Source organism: Cnephaeus nilssonii, assembly GCF_951640355.1.
Source record: "Cnephaeus nilssonii genome assembly, chromosome: 8".
NCBI classification, from domain to species: domain Eukaryota; kingdom Metazoa; phylum Chordata; class Mammalia; order Chiroptera; family Vespertilionidae; genus Cnephaeus; species Cnephaeus nilssonii.
The window spans coordinates 93,218,052-93,238,056 of record NC_137079.1 but is presented as its reverse complement, the minus strand read 5'-3'; the positions used below and the strand labels follow the sequence as shown (position 1 = coordinate 93,238,056).

Genomic DNA, 20,005 nt, shown 5'->3' with positions numbered 1-20,005 from the left:
TCCGGCCTCCAAAACTGTGAGAGAATGCTATTTTATGCCACCTAGTCTGTAGCAATTTGTTATAGTAGCTAAAGGAAACAGGTAGCAAAGGACATCAAAAGAAAATTCTGTCTACTGAGGAAAACATGCCCCCCAAAATTAAAAATTCTTAACATCATTAGGAATAAAAAACTGAAAATATTTTAAAATACAATTTCCTGATTATCAGTTTGACAGAGATTAAACCTAATGGAACACTCACTTCTGGCACAGGCAGACAATGAAATGGACATGGTATGTGAGAACAACAATCTGGCAAAATACATTTCAAAATGTTATTCTGACCCAATAATCAAAACGTTAAAAATATTATACTCTTCAACCCAAAATATCTAATTCTAAGAATCTACATGAAAGATAATAATTTCTATTAAAGATTTATATATAAATACAATACAGGCCCTTAAAAACTCTATCTTTGAAAAATATTTTACATGAAAAATATCTATTATATACTTTTAACTTTAAAAAGGGAAAGATATAATTTGAATAGTCTATGATTCCAGTTACAAAAATGATTATAATAATCTATGTAAAATATTTTTTTAAATATATATATATATTTTTAAAATATATTTTTATTGATTTCAGAGAGGAAGGGAAAGGGAGAGAGAGAAATATCAATGATGAAAGAGAATCATTGATTGGCTGCCTCCTGCACGCTCCCCACTGGGGATTGAGCCCACAACCCGAGCATGTGCCCTTGACTGGAATCGAACCTGGGATCCTTCAGTCCCCAGGCCGATGCTCTATCCACTGAGCCAAACCAGCTAGGGCTATGTAAAATATTAAAAGGGTGCTGGGTAATGAGTTCTTTTTTCTAACCTATATTTCTTAGCACTTTGAAAATTTTCTATAACACAAATTCAGGGTCTTTAGGGGAAAAAAACTGCTTAGAAACATATAAAAATGTATACAAAGAAAAGAAAAATTGAATACAAAGAAAAAAGTTACTAAATTAAGAGAACAAAGACATTCCCTTAGCAATAGAATATGGCTGTAGAATTTCACAATTAGAAAAAATTCAAGAGTCTTACTTTCAATGTCATTAATTAATATAATGAAGAAAATAAATAATTCAAGAAATATGTTTTATACAGGTAATTCTCCTTCATTAAACGTGTCATTTTAAAAATGTGCTTCAGCCTTCACCTTAAAAATTTAATTACTTTTAGTTTTATAAACCACCTCTACTATCATAAGAGAATTTACTCATTCTTCTTTATACAACCATATAAATGACTAACCAAAAAACCTGATTTCTGTCATAAAAAATAAAGCTAATTAGAAGTATAAAGATGAAAGATAACCTACAGATGCTTAAGACTGGAAATGTCCAAAGAGACCTAAAACAAAATCAAATAAATCATAGCAACAGAAGCACTCAATATAAAATATCGACAAAAATTTAGACTAGAATAAAGCAACATAATTTTAAAAAACAAGTATATATGATTTTATTAGATGTCAAATGTAACCAACAAATTATTGTGGTTGATAATAAAGATGGAAAGGTAACTGAAAAACAAAACACAACACAACTATACATGGAAGGTATGATAATTCAGAATCTGATTTACCTTTTAAACACATGTAAAAGAAAAGCGTCAAAGTGACAAGCTAATCTTGCTTCTCTAGTGGCTAAAAATAAAGATCTATGATGTCTCAAAGTCTAAAATTTGTGAAGATTAAGATGGTTAATTCCCCAGAGTTACTACTACTTGTTTACTACCACACTGTATACTCCAGACAGCACTGCCCAAAGAACTTTGTGCAATGATAAAAATGTTCTATATGTGTGCTATTATGGTAACCAATGTGGCTACTGAGCACTTGAAATGTGAATAGTGTGACCGAGAAATATTTTAATTTTTATATCATTTTAATTAATTTTATTCCCAAATATACTGGTGGCCACCATACTGCACAATGCAGTTTTAAGCCCTCTGTGTGTACCTAAATATATATTTAAGGTGTTTGCTTTAAATAGGCCTCTTTAATATTTGTTTACATTGATTCTATTTATTATAAAACTGCCCTGGCCTGTATGGCTCATTGGTTAGGGCCTCGGTCCACAGATTGAAGGGTCATGGGTTCAATTCCCAGTCAAGGGTGTGTACCCTGGTTGCAGATTCACCAGCCCCGGTAAGGGCTCATGTGGAAGGCAACCAATTGATGTGTCTCTTTCACATCAATGTTTCTCTCTCTCCCTCTCTTTCCCTCTTCTCTCCCTTCCACTCTCTAGAAATCAATAAAAAAAATAACCTCTGGTGAGAATTAAATAAATAAATAAATAAATAAATAAATAAATAAATATTATAAAATAAGTTCTATACAGGAATGAGTTCACTTCCTTATGAGTTCAACTTCCTTAGTAAAGCACACACTAGGTGGATAAATATGTAATCAATGTTTGATAAAACAAGATACTTTACCAGCTCCATCTGAATCCTCTACCATAGGATTTATTTCTACCATGGTTGCATCATATTTCAGAAAAAGGTTGTAAAGCTTGACCATGTTTTCTGCTGCAGAATCCACAACATTAGGTGGAAATCCCATCTTCTGTGCAAGCTGAAAGCAATTTGTCTCTTTATTACAGGAATGCCACATATATCCAATCAACATTAAATTATTGTAAATAAAAAACCTATTTTAATAAGCACAAATCATATGAAATCAAACATTAATCACTGAAATAGCAGCTATTAATAAATGGTTATAAAGTTTTTATCCAAAATCATAAGGCAGGTGGAAGCAATACACAAAAACAGTACAGAAAACCAGTGAAATTGTAAACAGAATTATCATGTATGTATGTACACAGAGAAAGTCTATAACTTTCATCAGATTCTTAAAAGCGTCCATAAAAGTAAAACCACTGATCTATTTTGTTTATATAAGATAGAATCCCTACCATTACAATTTTCAGGGGGAAAAAAGGGAGAGAGGAACAGTTAAAGGCCACCATAGGGATGTGATATCCAGACTAGTTTACGCAACAAAAGAAAGAAAAAAGATGGCAGAGTGAGGGAAAAGAAACCGATAAATTAGATGAGAACCTATGAAACATTAACCAATACCAATGAAAGACCTTATATGGATCCCCATTCAAAGTGGAAAAGAAAAAAAAAAGAGATAATTAGGGAATTTGAATGACAGGATAAGTAATGATATTAAGGAATTACTGTTAGTTTTACTAGTTATGGCAATGATCTTTTAAAGATACATATTGAAATATTTATAGAGGATATAAAGAAAAATATTGTAGATACTTCTTAAAGTTTCCATTTCAAACAAGATATTAACATGCCTTGACACTTTAAAACATTAAAAAAATTTTTTGTCAATCATTTCTCTTGTACAAAGTTGATTCTCTTTTTTCAAGTATTATAATACCTAACCAAAAGCTAGAAATGTTTTGAAATGCAACATACCCGGACAGCTTGTTCCTTTTTGATGCCTTCTACAATATCAATAGGTTCTTTAACTATGGCTTCAGGAGTCTCTGCAGCAACATCTTCAATGTTGACACCACCTTGAGAACTTCCTATTAATACAGGACCCTAGGAGAGGAGTAAACAGCTAAAACATCTAGATTTTATTTGGACCAGTCAATAAAACTTTAAAACCTCTATGTGCACACTATGAGACTTATGCATCTATCACTCCCCATCCCTATTTTTATTTATTTATTTATTTATTTATTTATTTATTTATTTATTTATTTATTTTAAATATATTTTTATTGATTTTAGAGAGGAAGGGAGAGGGATAGAGAGATGGAAACATCAATGATGACAGAGAATCATTGATTGGCTGCTTCCTGCACACCCCCTACTGGCGATTGAGCCCACAACCCAGGCATGTGTCCTCGGCCGGAATCGAACCTGGGATCCTTCAGTCCACAGGCAGACACTCTATCCACTGAGCCAAACTGGCTAGGGCCCCATTCCTATTTTTAAATTTCCGTGAGAATTTATCCTAGTATCTCCTGCACAATGCCCCTTATAATAAATGTTCAACTGAAATTATGGAAAAGAAGTAAAAAGGAAGAGAAAGAAAATAATTCTCTATGAGGGAAAAAGATTAAAAATATATACAAAATTTATAACAAGTTAATATAAACATGTATATGTGAAATAGAACCTATGCATTTTCTGAAAAATCATAATGAACAAGTCTAATAAACTAAAGTTCCAGATTTTATAAGCTCCAGGCTTATAAGTCAGTAAAACAGAAAGCTACCTACCTTAAAGAATATCTCAGGCTACTATCATCCTACCTAATAAAAGAGTAATATGCAAATTAACCATCACTCTGCTACACCCATGAGCCATGCCCACCAGCCACGCCCACCAGACAATCAGTGCGAGTATGGAAATTAACCCCAACCAAGATGGCTGCCGCCACAGAGAGCAGGAGGGAGGCTTGGATTTCCCCAGCAATAGAGGAAGCCAAGCTTTCCACACACCCTGGCGGACCCAGGCCTCTGCTCAAGAATACAAAGTCTCAATTATAGAAGATAAATCCCAAGAAAAATGGTGGCAGCCACAGAGCTGGAGAGAGCAGGCTAGGGTTGCCCCTGGTGACGGAGGAAGCCAAGCTTTCAACCTGCCCTGGCTGGCCCAGGCCTCCACTTAAGGCTACAAAGTTTCAATTATAGAAGGTAAACAAATCCAAACAGAAATGGCGGCAGCCACAGAGCGAGCAGAAGGCTTGTCTCTGCTCCAGGCTACAAAGTTTTAATTGTATAAGATAAATATATCCCAGATACCAGGGCCTCCGCTTGGGTCACCGGGGGGCATGGCCGGCCTGCAAACCACCACAGGCCCCTCGCCCAGGCTGCCCCACGCCCCAAGGGAACCCCCACCCTGATCCAGGACACCCTTCAGGGCAAACCAGCCGGCCCCCACCCATACACCAGGCCTCTATCCTATCTAATAAAAGAGTAATATGCAGATTGACCATCACTCCAACACACAAGATCAAGATAGCTGCCCCTATGTGGACACAAGATGGCCAGCAGGGGAGGGCATTTGGGAGGGACCAGGCCTGCAAGGGAGGGCAGTTGGGGGCAATCAAGCCTGCAGGGGAGGGCAGTTAGGGGTGACAAGGTCGGCAGAGGAGGGAGGTTGGGGGCAAACAGGCTGGCAGGGGAGCAGTTAGACATCAATCAGGCTGGCAGGGCAGTGGTTAGGGGGTGATCAGGCTGGCAGGCAAAAGTGGTTAGGGGCAATCAGGAAGGCAGGCAGGTGAGCAGTTGGGAGCCAGCAGTCCTGGATTGTGAGAGGGATGTCCGACTGCCCGTTTAGGCCCGATCCTACTGGAGAGGGTGCAGGCTGGGCTGAGGGACCCCCACCCCGTGCACGAATTTCGTGCACCGGGCCTCTAGTCTATATAATAAAGAGGTAACATACAAATTGTGTTATAGTGTCACAGTAATGACCAATTTGCATATTGACAGACCAGCAGGAGGCTGTGCGCACAGCAGGGGGACTTGCGTGAGGCTCGCTTCCCTGTCCCCAGCACCGGAGTCCTCTTTCCCTCTGGGGTGCCCATGCCCAACAAATACCCATGGGACACTGCGCCCCATCCAAGAGCACTCTGCCCGGGTACGCCACCAACCCCTCCCCCCCCCCCGGGGAACCGAGGGACAACACCCACACGGCAGAAGGCCGGATCTTGGGGCAGAGTCAGCAGACGCCAACTGGGGGTTGCGTGCATCGGCGGTGACCCCGGGAGGGTCGCGCATACAAATTGAGAGGGTGTGGACCCAACACCACGAAGGAAGGGCCCGGGTGTGACAACAGAGAGTGCACAGACAACCCTCACACCACAGGGAAGCCGCTGCAGCTTTCTCCAGCCATCATTCATTCATCTGCCCGGTCAGACCTGGACGGGGCTCACATCCTGGGCGGAATGCCTCCCCACCTCCCCACCTCCAGGACAAGCTGGGCAAGCACGCACGCCCGTCACCTGCGAATTCTGGAGGGGAGCAGACGGAGAGCCACTGGAGGTGTGGGAGCGGGCATGCTGGGGGGTGGAAAAGGCTTCCGCGTCCCCCCCCCCCCACCCCTTCAGCACTCAACGGAGAAAAGCCTCGAGCACGTATGAATGCACACACGCGGGCCACAGTAGGCAAGACACAGCTGCGTCGTCGCTTGGCCCTTCAAAGCTGGTGCGAGAGGGGCCCGAGTGCCCAAACAGAGGCGGCTACAGGTCCCAGAGAGGAAAGCAGTCAGTGCTAAGGACGAGAAGCATAGAATTTTTAATTAGCCTGTAAAAAGAGTGAAAGAGTGAGGGAGGAGGGGGGAAGATGGGGAAGAAGGGAAGGAGGGAGGGAAGAACTTTATAAAGGAGTCAGTAGAGAGCAGAGTTAAAGAAGGAAAGAGGATGTATGAGTGAACTGTAGGAGCTATAATGAAAATCAAGTATAGTTGTATACTGGGGACAGATTTTAAAAGTAGAAGTCAGAAAAGAAAATAGATAAATGATAGTGGATAATTAGGCAGGTAGGTAGATATTAAAACAGTGGAAGTAAGTAAAGAAGAGTGTATGGGAAAGGTAGGATGAGAGAGAAAGAGGCAGGGGAGAAAAGTTTTAAAGGGGAGCTGGTAGAGCTTAAAAGGAGAATGGGAAGAAGGAAGAAATGGGGCAGGGAGCAAAGCAGGTCTGGGGGATGAAGTGAAGAAAAAAATTAAGGTGAGAAGGAAGGAAAAGGGGAGGAGGGCAGGGGTAAAAATAAAGGAAAGAAGGAATGTGGGGAGGGAGGGAGAGGAGGAGAAAGATAGGAAGGATGATGGAACAGAAGTAGGAAATAAGGAGGAAAGAAAAGTTTATAAATGATGAGTCAGTAGGAAAAAGTGTTACATAAAGGAGAGAGAAAAATTGTGTGAGAAGGAGAAGCAAATAAGGAAGTCAAATACAATTGTGTGTGAAGGGGATAAGATTTTTAAAAAAAAGTTAATAGGGGTGACCAGGCCGGCAGGGGAGGGCAGTTAGGGGGATCAGGCAGGCAGGCAGAGTGGTTAGGGCAGGCAGGCAGGTGAGCAGTTAGGAACCAGAGGTCCTGGATTGCGAGAGAGATATCCAACTGCCAGTTTAGGCCTGATCCCTGCAGGGTCAGGCCTAAACTGGCAGTTGGACATCCCCCGAGGGCTCCCGTATTTGAGAGGGTACAGGTCGGGCTGAGGGACACTCCCACCGCCCGCCCCCCCCCCCCCCCGGCACAAATTTCATGCACCGGGCCTCTAGTTAACAATATAAGAAGATAAGATATAAATATTAATCAAATTTTAAGTCCTCTAAAATCAATCAAAAATAAAAAATCTTAAGGCAAAACTATCTAATAGATTTGCTAATGTACGCACAAAACTAGAAATAATCTTATGCAAAAACAAGAAAATGGTTAAAGGATATTACTAATGGTTATTCTCAGGTGTATTTTTTAATTTAACATTGTGTTTAAATGTGCACCTACTCACTATTCATATAAATAGAAAAAAACAAGGTAAATAAAAACAATAAGTGATAATACTTTTGTTATTTCATATGTTACTATTCTCACCCCCAACAATTTTTTAAAAATGTTTTTTATTGATATCAGAGAGAAGAAGGGAGAGGGGGAGAAAAACATTGATCGCTGCCTCCTGCATGTCCCCTACTGGGGATTAAATGAACTTCATACTCCTGGTGCTTAACAAACTGAGCCACACCAGCTACGCCCCCCTCCACCCAAATTTTGTTTACAATGAACATATTATTCTTTTTTTTTTTTTTTGTAGTGACCAAAGTTTGTTCTGTGTTTCTGACCAGAATAGGAATGAACAGAGAGGGGATGTGCTTTTGGACAGGTTGTGCATCATGGGAAAACCTGGCTGAGACCGTTAATATTTCCTTATGGCCTCTATTAGTGTTAATCATCTAATATATTTTGGTCACATATTAGATTCAACCAGCTATAGTCTAAGCAGGAGGAGATGATTTGAATCATAAAGAGAAAAGAAATGAAGTATACGGTCCCTTCAGTTCCATTTACTTATGAGTATCCAGTGGGATTCCTTTTTTCCCCCAGTCTAAATTTTCTTATTATTCTTTTTATTTATTTATTTTATTCATATTTGATCTTTCACTCATCCACCCATACAGAGAGTAATGGCTCTAAGTACCTGAACTTTATTTTTTTTAACTGAATTTATTGGGGTGACATTAGTTAATAAAATTACCTAGGTTTCAGGTGTACAATTCTATAATGCCTGATCTGTACATTATATTGTGTGTTCACCACCCCAAGTCAAATCTCCTTCCATAGCCATTTATCCCTCTATACCCTCTTTTACCTCCTCCCACCCCCCTTTCCCTCTGGTATTCACCATACTGTTGTCTATGAGTTTGGGGTTTTAAATTTTTTTTAATTACTTTACCTTTTTCACCCAGCCCCACAACTTCCCTCCTCTCTTACAGATGTCAGTCTTGTTCTCTGTAAGTCTATTTCTATTTTGTTTATTAGATTCCACATATGAGTTAAATAATATGGTACTTGCCTTTCTCTCACTGGCTTATTTCACTTAGCATAATGCTCTCAAGGTCCATCATGCTCACAAAAGATGCTACTTCCAAATCTTGGCTATCCTCTATAATAAAAGCCTAATATGCAAACTGTCCCCTTGACCAGAGTTCCAGTGGGAGTTTGACCACTCGACCAATCGCTATGATGCACACTGACCACCAGGGGACAGATGTTCCAACCAATAGGTTAGCTTGCTGCGGAAGCTGGTGGGCTGGGCTGAACTGGAAAGTAAGGTGTGATGTGAGAGCCATCAAGAAGCTCCCAGGGTTTGGCCCGAGCCCTGGGCAGAGATGGGCGGGGGTGGGAGCCAGGAGGGATCAGGTGGCACAGGAGGCTGCTACCCGTGACCCAAGAGCCATGGACTGCACAGCCCTCCACAGCCTGTGGCGTTCTCAGTGCACAATTTATAGTCTTCAGAGCTCCTTCTTTTTGTTTGTTAAGTTTCACTAATCCAGAAGAGTGGGTAGCACCATTATGGGGGGAGAGGGGTGGGCTAGGCACGCCTGCCCAAGGCCAAGGGGCGAGAGGGGGCGGGGCTGAGTTGGAGAAACCGAGTCCAAAACTTGAAAGGAAGCGGGAGGCAGCGAGGGGCAGAGGGTGACAGCTGCGCAGGGGCCTAGAAAAGCTGCTGGGTGGGGGCAGCTGAGGAGCCCGGTGCCTCTCCCACGGGACAGGCTCCACGCCCCTCCTTCCTCCTCCCCATGACCCGTCACCCCAGCTCTCCTCCGAGGCCCAGCCTGGGCTTACCCTGCACAGCTCCGCACCACTGCTCGGCCCGCACAGCCCCGCCCTGCGCCCACACAGCCCTGCCCTGCACAGCCTTTGGGGAGCTCCGGACCTGGAGGAGAAAGGGGGAGGCTGCAGACAGGAGGTCACAGGAGGAGGGGGCAGAGCAGGGCCCACCCAGTTAGATGGAGGGGAGGGAGGGAGACCCCACAGGACTGGGGACAGAGATGGGTGGGGAAGGAGGGCCATGTGGAAGTGTCACCCCTGATTGAAGTAGAAATCCTGACCCCATTTTATAGACCCCAGCCGAGTGTGTGTGCGTGTGTGTGGCGGGGAGTGCAAAGATAAAAGAGGGTGTGAGGGGACTGGATGGAGAGTAGCAACATTTGATTCATGGTCTATTTATTTTTATTTTTGTTAATATATTTTTATTGATTTCAGAGAGGAAGGCAGAGGGAGAGAGAGATAGAAAGATCAATGATGAAAGAGAATCGATCTGCTGCCTCCCACACACCCCCTACTGGGGATCGAGCCCGCAACCCAGGAATGTGCCCTTGACCGGAATCAAACCCAGGAACCCTTAGTCCACAGGCCATGGCTCTATCCACTGAGCCCATCTAGGGTGACCCATGGCTTATTTAAAACCGCTGCAATAGGCTGAGCAGGGGTCTTACCACGATGGTGTTACCTGATAATGAGGGTGTCTCTCCTTATGCTGGGGTAATCGGAACTGCAGTGAGGTAAAGACACACCCATGGAGCCTGCAAAGGGTTTCTATGCACATGATACAATTTACTTCGTGTGGTAGCTAAAGAGGGTGAACAGAGCCTTGGAAGGACATGAGGTCTCCAAGATCAGGGGCTGGAGGGAAAGTGCGTGCCCAGCATTCCACACCGTGAGTTACAATCTATCTATCTATACTAATAAAAGGGTAATATGCAAATTAGCCACAATGTCCTAACTGTAACAACTGAACAGCAGGCTGCATGGAGCAACCAGGCAGTCAGGCGGGTCAGTGAGGGATGACCAGGCCAGCAGAGGGGGCACTAAGGGGTGACCAGGCTGCTGGAGGGTGGCAGTTAGGGGTGACCAGGCCAGCAGGGGGGCAGTTGGGGGCAACCAGGCCGGCAGGGGGGACACTAAGGGGTGACCAGGCTGCTGGAGGGTGGCAGTTAGGGGTGACCAGGCCAGCAGGGGGGCAGTTGGGGGCAATCAGGCTGGCAGGCAGAGGCAGTTAGGGGTGATTAGGCTGGCGGGGGAGGAGGGAGTTAGGGGCAATCAGGCAGGCAGGCAGGTGAGCAGTTATGAGCCAGCGGCCCCAGCAGTCAGACATCCCCCAAGGGGTCCAGAATTGGAGAGGGTGCAGGCTGGGCTGAGGGGACCATTCCCCCTGTGAACAAATTTCGTGCACCGGGCCTCTAGTATATATATAAAAGCCTGATATGTTAAGTGTCCGACCAACCGGTTGACCGACCAGTCACTATGACATGCACTGACCATCAGGGGGCAGATGCTCCAACCGGTAGGTTAGCTTGCTGCTGGGGCCTGGCCGATCAGGACTGGGCGAGACGGGGCCAGACACACCCTGGAGCCCTCCCATGGACCTGCCCTGGCCACCGACCCCAATTGGGACTGGGCGAGATGGCACTGATTGGCCCGGATTGCCGGCCAGGCGGAGGGACCCAACCTGTGCGTGAATTTCGTGCACTAGGCCTCTAATCATCCTATATAATAAAGAGGTAATATGCAAATTGACCATCACTCCAACACACAAGATAGCCACCCCCATGTGGACACAAGATGGCCGCCACAAGATAGCCAGCAGTGGAGGGCAGTTGTGGGCGATCAGGCCAGCAGGGGAGGGCAGTTGGGGGGGACCAGGCCTGCAGGGGAGGGCAGTTGGGGGGGACCAGGCCTGCAGGGGAGGGCAGTTGGGGGGGACCAGGCTGGCAGGGGAGGGCAGTTAGGGGCAATCAGGCTGGCAGGGGAGCAGTTAGGCGTTGATCAGGCTGGCAGGGGAGTGGTTAGGGGGTGATCAGGCTGGCAGGCAGAAGCGGTTAGGGGCAGTTAGGCAGGCAGGCAGGCGAGCAGTTGGGAGCCAGCAGTTCTGGATTGTGAGAGGGATTTCCGACATTTCTCAAGGGGTCCCGGATTGGAGAGGGTACAGGCTGGGCTGAGGGACACACATACCCGCCCCCCCATGCACAAATTCTGTACAATGGGCCTCTAGTATATAATAAAAGGCTAATATGCAAATCAACCTTCATTTCTGACCAACTGGCTAAAAATTTGGGGGTTTCTAGTACTCACTACAAAAGACATAAGTTCTTTTTAATAAAAGAATTCATTTTGTCTTCTGAGACTACAAGGAGAACAGCAGCAAACTTAAGAGAAATGTTTTAAATTATAGTCTAATTTTCAGTTCCTCTAAATGTCAAATGCAAATGTATTTTTCATTTCTTCTCTAGCAAGGCAGCTCATAGTTATGAACTTTAACAAAGTTCTAAAGAGAGGAGAAAAACCTCATATTTAAAAAGAACCTGTTCGACTGCTATCGTGCAGTTGAATATATCAAGTAATCTATTGATAACCCCAAATATAATTTGATTCAACAGAAGAGGCAGAAACCGACAAAATTTTAAAGCATTTGAACATTTTTAGTTTTATTTTCCTTTTCTTTTTATATCTATTGATAGTAGAAATGAAGAACCACATAGAAGGCATTCCAACATGGTGGCCAGCAGGACTAGAGAGAGGAAGAGTTTAAGTGAGGAAGAGAGTTTAAGTGAGGGAGTGAGAGGGTGAGTGTGTGGATGTGTGCATGAGTGTATGTGTGAGGGACAGTCCAATCCCACAGGAGTCTCTGGGGCAGGTGGTTGCGGCTCTCCTGACCAAAGAGCCCTCCCTGCTACCGTCACAGGCACTCCCTAGGCCTGGCTCTGGCTCTGAAACCACACCATCTTGAAGGGTTTATAAGGTCCTCCTTAAAAGGAGACTGCAGGGAGTGGCAGCGACTAGGTGGCCAGCCTCACCACCACAGAGACTAGCCTTGACCTGGGCACGAACCCACTGGCACCCTGCCCTGGATCCCACGCACACATGAGCCTCCAGGACACAGCCCATGCATGACCGCAGCAGACACTGCCTGGACCGCGCACCTAAGTGAACACCAGCAGGATCCTGTGATGTGCGCCTGCTGCAGACATCACTAAGGCAGAGCTAAATGAACACAAGCAGGACCCTGAGTGCCTGCAGCAGACCCTTTGGGGCCAGTTCTGTGGGAGAATAGAGTACAACTCAGAACAAGGACAATTAAGGTGTGAGAATCAAGGCAATCCAGCCTCTGGACTGAGTCCCTGCCAGTTGGACTACTAGGGGCTTCAACCTCTCGGACCTCAATCAGTTTGCTCAGGGCCAGAAAGGGATAGTGACACACATTGACCTGCACCAGAGAAACTCCCAAGAGGCCCAAAATGGACACACAAGGGGACCAGATTCAACAACATCAGAGCAAAATTCAGGAAGCTCCATAAATAGCTGACCCAAAGGGTTTTTAGTGTGTGTGTGGGTGGTTTTGTTTTTTTGCTGTGTGTGTGTGTGTGTGTGTGTGTTAGTGGATTTCTTTGTTTTTTGTCCTTTTTCCCCTTTTTAAATTTCTTCTATTTTTTTCTTTCATATCTCTAATTTCTCTCTTCCCTTTGATTCTATTATACTTTTGTCTGTCTATTCTTACTGTTATTTTTTCTGTTTGGATCCTTGCTTCTGATTACTGAGCCCAGTGCACAGGAGCACCCAATTGGGGACACTCTAGGAGACTGTAGGGGAAAGTTGTTTTTGTGGAACCTGGGGATCAGAGCGGGGAGTGGCGATCAGAGAACCAGCTCTGGGGTGGCCCTTTCCCCAAAACCAATATTAAGTGCCACAGGGAAAACAAAATCTAAACACTAGCTAGAGAGGACCTAAGACCTGGAGGTCAATCCAGAAACACTGCCACCCAGGGGTTGAATCACAAATTTACTCTTGTGTAAACACAAATAAAGGAGTATAAGAAATAAAAACGTACTGCCTGCTTGAAAATCAGGACTGTGGCCTACAACACCGAGGATCAGTGGAACACAGGGAACTGCAATACTGTCCTGACTAGGAAACAGGTGTGCCAAACAGAACAGCAGAGGAAGTGAATGACCTTCACTACTGCACTTTTTTTTTCATCTTTTATTTAAGAAACTAAATTTTTTTTCTTTTTTGCTCACTTGATTTTACCTTTTTAATTATTACATTTTTATTTTCAATCAGTATTATTACAACTACTATTTTACCTCTTTTTAAAAAGTGTCGTTTTATTTTATCTTTATTTTACTTTGTGATTAGTGTTCCACATTAACAATGGCATACTTCACAGAACTAGAACAAATACTCCAAAACTTTATATGGAACCATAAAGGAACCTGAATAAGCTGCAGCAAACTTGAGAAAGAAGAACAAAGTTGGAATGATCAAAATAACGGATATCAAACTATACTACAAAGCCATTGTAACCAAAACAGCCTGGTACTGGCACAAGAACTGGTATATAGAGCAATGGATCAGAACAGAGACCCCAGAAAATGACCCACACCACTACGGTCGATTAACATTTGCCAAAGGAGGCAAGAACGTACAATGGAGTAAAGACAGTCTTTTCAACAAATGGTGTTGGGAAAATTGGACAGCCACATGGAAATGATGAAACTAGACCACCAACTTACACCACACACAAGAATAAACTCAAAATGGATAAAAGACTTAAATGTAAGTCGTGAAACCATAAAAATCTTAGAAGAAAACATAGGCAGTAAAATCTCAGACATCTCAAGTAACAGAATTTTTGACGACACATCTCCTAGGGCAAAGGAAAACTAAGGAGAAAATAAACAAATGGGACTACATCAAAATAAAAAGATTCTGCACAGCAAAAGAAAGCACTATCAAAATGAAAAGGGAACCCACTGAATGGGAGAACATATTTGCTAATAATACATCTGATAAGGAGTTAATATCCAAAATATATAAAGTATTCATACAACTCAACAAAAAGAAGACAAACAATCCAATTAAAAGATGCGCATTACAAATCAACAAATGACAAGTGCTGGTGAGGATGTGGAGAAAATGAAACTCTAGTACACTGCTGGTCCAAATGCAGACTGGTGCAGCCATTATGGAAAACAGAATGGAGTTTCCTCAAAATATTAAATATGGAACTGCCATTTGACCCAGTGATCCCACTTGTAGGAATATAGCCTAAGAAATCCAAAACACCAATCAAAAAGAATGTATGCACCCCTATGCTTATAGCAGCACAATTTACAATAGCTAAGATTTGCAAACAGCTCAAGTGCCCTTCAGTAGATGAGTGGATAAGAAAGCTGTGGTATATTTATACAATGGAATACTATGCAGCAGTAAAAAAGAAGAATCTCTTACCTTTTGAGACAGCATGGAGGGACCTGGAGAATATCATGCTAAGTAAAATAAATCAGTCAGAGAAAGACTAGTATCACATGATCTCACTGATATGTTGTATCTAACTAACAAAATAAACTGATGAACGGAGTGGATTCAGAGTCATGGGAGGATGGGTGGGTGGGAGGTAATCAACCAAGGACCTTGTATGCATATATGCATGGCCCATGGACATAGACAATGGGGCGGTGAGCGCCTGAGGTGGGGGGCGGGGATGGGCAGGAGGGTGTTAATGGGGGGGGGGGGGGGGAAAGGGCACATATGTAATATTTTCAACAATAAAGAATTATTAAAATATAACAAATTAAAAAAAGATGGGCAGAAGACCTGAATAGACATTTCTTCAAAGAGGATATACAAATGGCCAAGAGATATATGAAAATATGCTCAAAGTCACTAATAATCAGAGAAATGCAAATTAAACCACAATGAGATATCACTTCACACCTGTCAGAATGGCTATCATAAAAAAATCAACAAACAAGTGCGGGTGAGAATGTGGAAAGGGAACACTAGCTCACTGCTGGTGGGAATGCAGACTGCTGCAGCTACTATGGAAAACAGTATGGAGTTTCCTCAAAAATTTAAAAATGGATTTTCCATTTTACCCAGCAATCCCACTTCTGGGAATATATCCTAAAAATTCCAAAACACCAATTAGAAAAAATGTATGCACCCCTATGTTCATAGCAGCGTTATTTACAATAGCTAAGATTTGGAAACAGTTCAAGTGCCCACCAGTAGACGAGTGGATAAAAATGCTGTGGTTCATTTATACTATGAAATACTATGCATCAGTAAAAATGAGGGATCTCTTACCCTTTGAGACAGCATGGATGGACCTGGAGAATATTATGCTAAGTGAAATAAGCCAGTCTGAGAAAGACAAATATCACATTATCTCACTTATTTGTGGAATCTAATAAACAAAATGAATTGACCAACAATGTAAGACCCGAGCATGGAGGCATGGAACAAACTGACATACATTGATGTGGGGATGGGGGAATGAGAAGAGATAAACCAAAGAACTTATATACTTACTAGAGGCCCGATGCATGAAATTCGTGCTTGTGGGGGTGGGGGTCCCCTCAGCCCAGCCTGCACCCTCTCCAATCCGGGACATCCCTCTGACAATCCTGGACCGCTGGCTCCTATTCACTCACCTGCCTGCTTGCCTGATCGCCCCTAACTGCCCCCCGCCCGCTGGCCTGATCGCCCCTCACTGTCCCCCCTGCCAGCCTGGTCACCCCTAACTGCCCCCCGCTGCCAGTCAGGTCGCCCCCAAGTGCCCCCACCCTGCCAGCCTGATCGCCCCTCACTGACCCCTGTGCCGGCCTGGTAACCCCAAACTGCCCCCCGCTGCCGGCCAGGTTGCCCCCAACTGCCCCCTCCCTACCGGACTGGTCGCTCCTAACTGCCCCCCACCACCCGCTGGCCTGATCACCCCTTACTGCTCCTCCTGCCGGCCTGGTCACCCCCAACTGCCCCCCTCTGCTGGCCTGGTCACCCATAACTGCCCCCTCGCCAGCCTGGTTGCCCCCAACTCCCCCCCCCCCCCGCCAGCCTAGTTGCCCTTCACTACCCCCCCTGCCAGCCTAATTGCCCCCAACTGCCCTCCTGTTGGCCTGGTCACCCCCAACTGCACCCTCCCCGCTGTCCTGGTTGCCCCTAACTGCCCCCCCACCGGCCTGGTGGCCTCTAACTGCCCCCCTGCTGGCCTGGTCACCCCCAACTGCCCCCCTCTGCTAGCCTGGTTGCCCCTAACTGCATCCCCTGCCGGCCTGGTCACCCTCAACAGCCCCCCCTGCTGGCCTGGTTGCCCCTCACGGCCCCCCTGCTGACCTGGTCACCCCATGTAGCCTGCTGTTCAGTCGTTTGGTCGTCCCTCACTAACCCCCCTGCCGGCGTGGCGGTAGGCAGCCATCTTGTGAGGGTGTGAGGGTTAATTTGCATATTACCTCTTTATTATATAGGATATGCATAGCCCATGAACATGGACAACAGGGTAGTGAAGACCTGAGAGTGTATGTAGAGGCTGAAAGGAGGGGGGTAAATGGGGGTAAATGGAAGACATCTGTAATATAATCAATAATAAAAATATATATTTATATATATACAGAAGGCAACACTTCTAGGGGAAAAAAGATAATATAAATTCTCGCTAAAGTAATGATTAGATCTCTAAGAGTTAGCTGTAAGTTAAATAAAAAGCTAAACAAAATACATATGAAATTATACATACAAAAACCATGAGTAAATAGGCTTTAATGTACTAATTCCCTGACAAATTAGAAAGAAACCTCAAAATTTGTAGCCAGCTGGTCAGAAGAAAGCTTATATGGGTTAAATACAGATCAGTTAAAAAATTACTACAGTTCTGAATTTTATAATGATTGCTGAGTGAATAGCTGTTTTTACTTAAACAATTTGATTTTTAAATTTTAGTAATAAACTTTCAGAACAATCTAAGTTGTAGCCAAGTTATAATTTCAAATAAATTAATAATGCTATTTTCACCTTCTTAACCTACATCTCCCTTCTCTTTTAGCTTGCAGAAATGTTTGCCTTAAAATAAATTTGACTTTAAAATTATATGACAAAGAAGCCACTTAATAAAGATCTCTTTTAAAAAAGTAAAAACATGAAAAATAAAATATGTAATTCTTATAACACATTTAATATCTATTCCAAGCAAAATAAAAAATTGATATAGTACCACCCATATACAGCAGATTATAATGTTCTACTAGAAATATAAAGTAGCAAATGTGACTTTTTAAATTAGAAATGTCTACAACAGGCACTGAGCAAATGTTAAGAAATCTGACTTTTAAAAAGTGCCAAGATAGAGTAGGTACTTAAATTGATTTTTCTTAGCACACCAACTTTATGATAGTATCTGCCCCAGGCTTCCTGATGGAATACACACTAAAGAAACCTATGATTCATCACCTAAAAATAGATAAACAACAAAAGCAACTTTTAATAATCAGTTAACTCCTATGCACAGGAATTTAATTCAATAAAAAATGCTCTTTTTATTAATAGCTGATTAATTTTTTTGTTGTTTAATAAGGACCTGTCCACAGGGATTCAAAAATACAATTCACTATATACCAAAAAAGTAACACCAACCAACTCCACATTAGTCTAACATTATAATATCTTTGGCCAAATGTTGCTATTAGTACGATGAAATTTTTAGTCTGGATTATTACAACTATGTAATACTTTTGCAAATGAAATAAAAACATATTTCCTTAATGAGACTCAAATAGTTCTCTGATTATTGAAGTTCTTAAAATGAATTCAAATTTCATCCTTTCCTCTAATGCTAATATATCTTTAATAAAATATACTTAGAGCATTATAGTATCTTTAATAATGCAGATTTAGTTTGCTACAGTTACTGCAATCAATATGAACTACTCTGAATGTACAACATAATGGGACTCATATCTCAAATTGTTCAGGCATTTATACCTTGTTTCTGGCTATAACCAAAAGTGAAAACATAATAAGTAACAAAATGATAGATGTTGATATAAAAAGGAAATGAAAATGTAGTGAATATAATTTTTGCAAATGTGTATAATATATAAGGATATTATGAGATTTTTAAAATAACTTACAAAACTAAATTCTACCGTATAGAGACACCTACAGAGGTAAAGACATCAGTGCTTTTTATCTTATATCAGAGGCCTGGTGCACGAAATTCATTCACTCGGGGGGGGGGGGGGGGGGGCTCAGCCTGGCCTGCGCACTCTTGCAGTCTGGGAGCCCTCGGGGGATGTCTGATTGATGGCTTAGTGGTGCCGCAGAGGCAGGAGAGGCTCCCACCACTGCCCCTGCACTCGCCAACTGTGAGCCAGCTCAGGGCTTCTGCCTGAGTGCACTGACCACCAGGCGGCAGCTCCTGCGTTGAGCATCTGACCCCTGGAGGTCACTGAGTGTCATAGCGACCTGTTGTTCCACCCTTTGGTCGATTTGCATATTAGCCTTTTATTATACCGAAACCTGAGTAGTTTTTACTACCGTCTAATGTTACCTTAAGAAATACTTTCTTATAAAACTTAAAAGTTACAAAAACACTTGAAAATATCATTGAAACATTAATAGATTTAATTAACTATAGGAACAAAAATCACAATATAGAAAATAACTATTTTTAAAAAGCTGTTTTATATAAGAAAAATATTTTCATGACTTAAAATTCTGATTACAACAAATCCTTACCAGGGCTTCCAAATACATATCTAGCTTATTCCAGAAGACAAGCTAGTTACAGACTCAGCTCATAAAACTTAACCAATGCATGCAAAAAGCCAAATATTTACAATACAAAATGATTACCAATGTTCTCTCTAAACACCAGGTCTATGAAAAGCTTTCTCTTCACCTGATGACTTAAGTTCACAACTAACATTTTAGGTTCCATTAAGAGAGGGAAGCATAACTAGGGTTATGCTCCTTAGAATCATATCGTTTGTTATTGAATGTTAACTTCCAACTTACCAAGTACCAAATTATCTAGTGAAAGAAACCCCAAACTATAAAAAATACCAACAGGATGAAAAAGAAAAAGATGAAGCCAGGGATTCACATTCTCTTACTGGGTTCAGAGACTTTTCTCTTTGGTTAGAATATTTTACTCTGCTAGAAATTATTTTCTCAGTCTATAAAATCTAGAGATGATTTAAAGTTGCTCTTAGCAAGTTGACAATTTTAAAATCCTGTGGATTTTATTTCAGAAGGGTTTTGCCTATAACTTCTTTTGCCATGATAATATATATTAAACTTTATAGCATTAATCATGCTATTTTTTTTTAAAAAATGACATTAAATAAGTATTGTGCTTTGACACATATAAACAGAATAATCAACTTCTGAAACTGAATGTATTAAAATCCTAAATATATCATGACTATAGTTACTCACTTGAAATGACCTTTCCATTGTTATTGCAAAGTAATATTCTCTCCTGGGATATCTTCGCTCACAAACCAACACTTGATTGCAAATTCTGCCCTTTTCTCCTGTTTGCTTGGTAAACAACTTTTTCCCAATCATTTGTGAGGAAACAGCTTTTGCTTCTTCTGGACTGAAATAAGAAAAACAACTCAAATTCTTTTTTCCTCCAAATGAGTAAAACAAAAG

General features: G+C 42.5%; 1 protein-coding gene across 1 annotated transcript in view; it reads right to left on the bottom strand.

Moving 5' to 3' along the window:
- The window catches only part of SUCLA2 (succinate-CoA ligase ADP-forming subunit beta), a 74,745-nt gene that overhangs the window by 38,683 nt on the left and 16,057 nt on the right, over nucleotides 1-20,005 (bottom strand). Inside the window, exons 4-6 of the mRNA XM_079778871.1 lie at nucleotides 19,787-19,949; nucleotides 3,477-3,605; nucleotides 2,475-2,613 (exon numbers count right to left, since the gene is read on the bottom strand). Coding sequence (XP_079634997.1) covers nucleotides 2,475-2,613; nucleotides 3,477-3,605; nucleotides 19,787-19,949 — 431 coding nt within the window. The remainder of the gene's footprint in view (nucleotides 1-2,474; nucleotides 2,614-3,476; nucleotides 3,606-19,786; nucleotides 19,950-20,005) is intronic.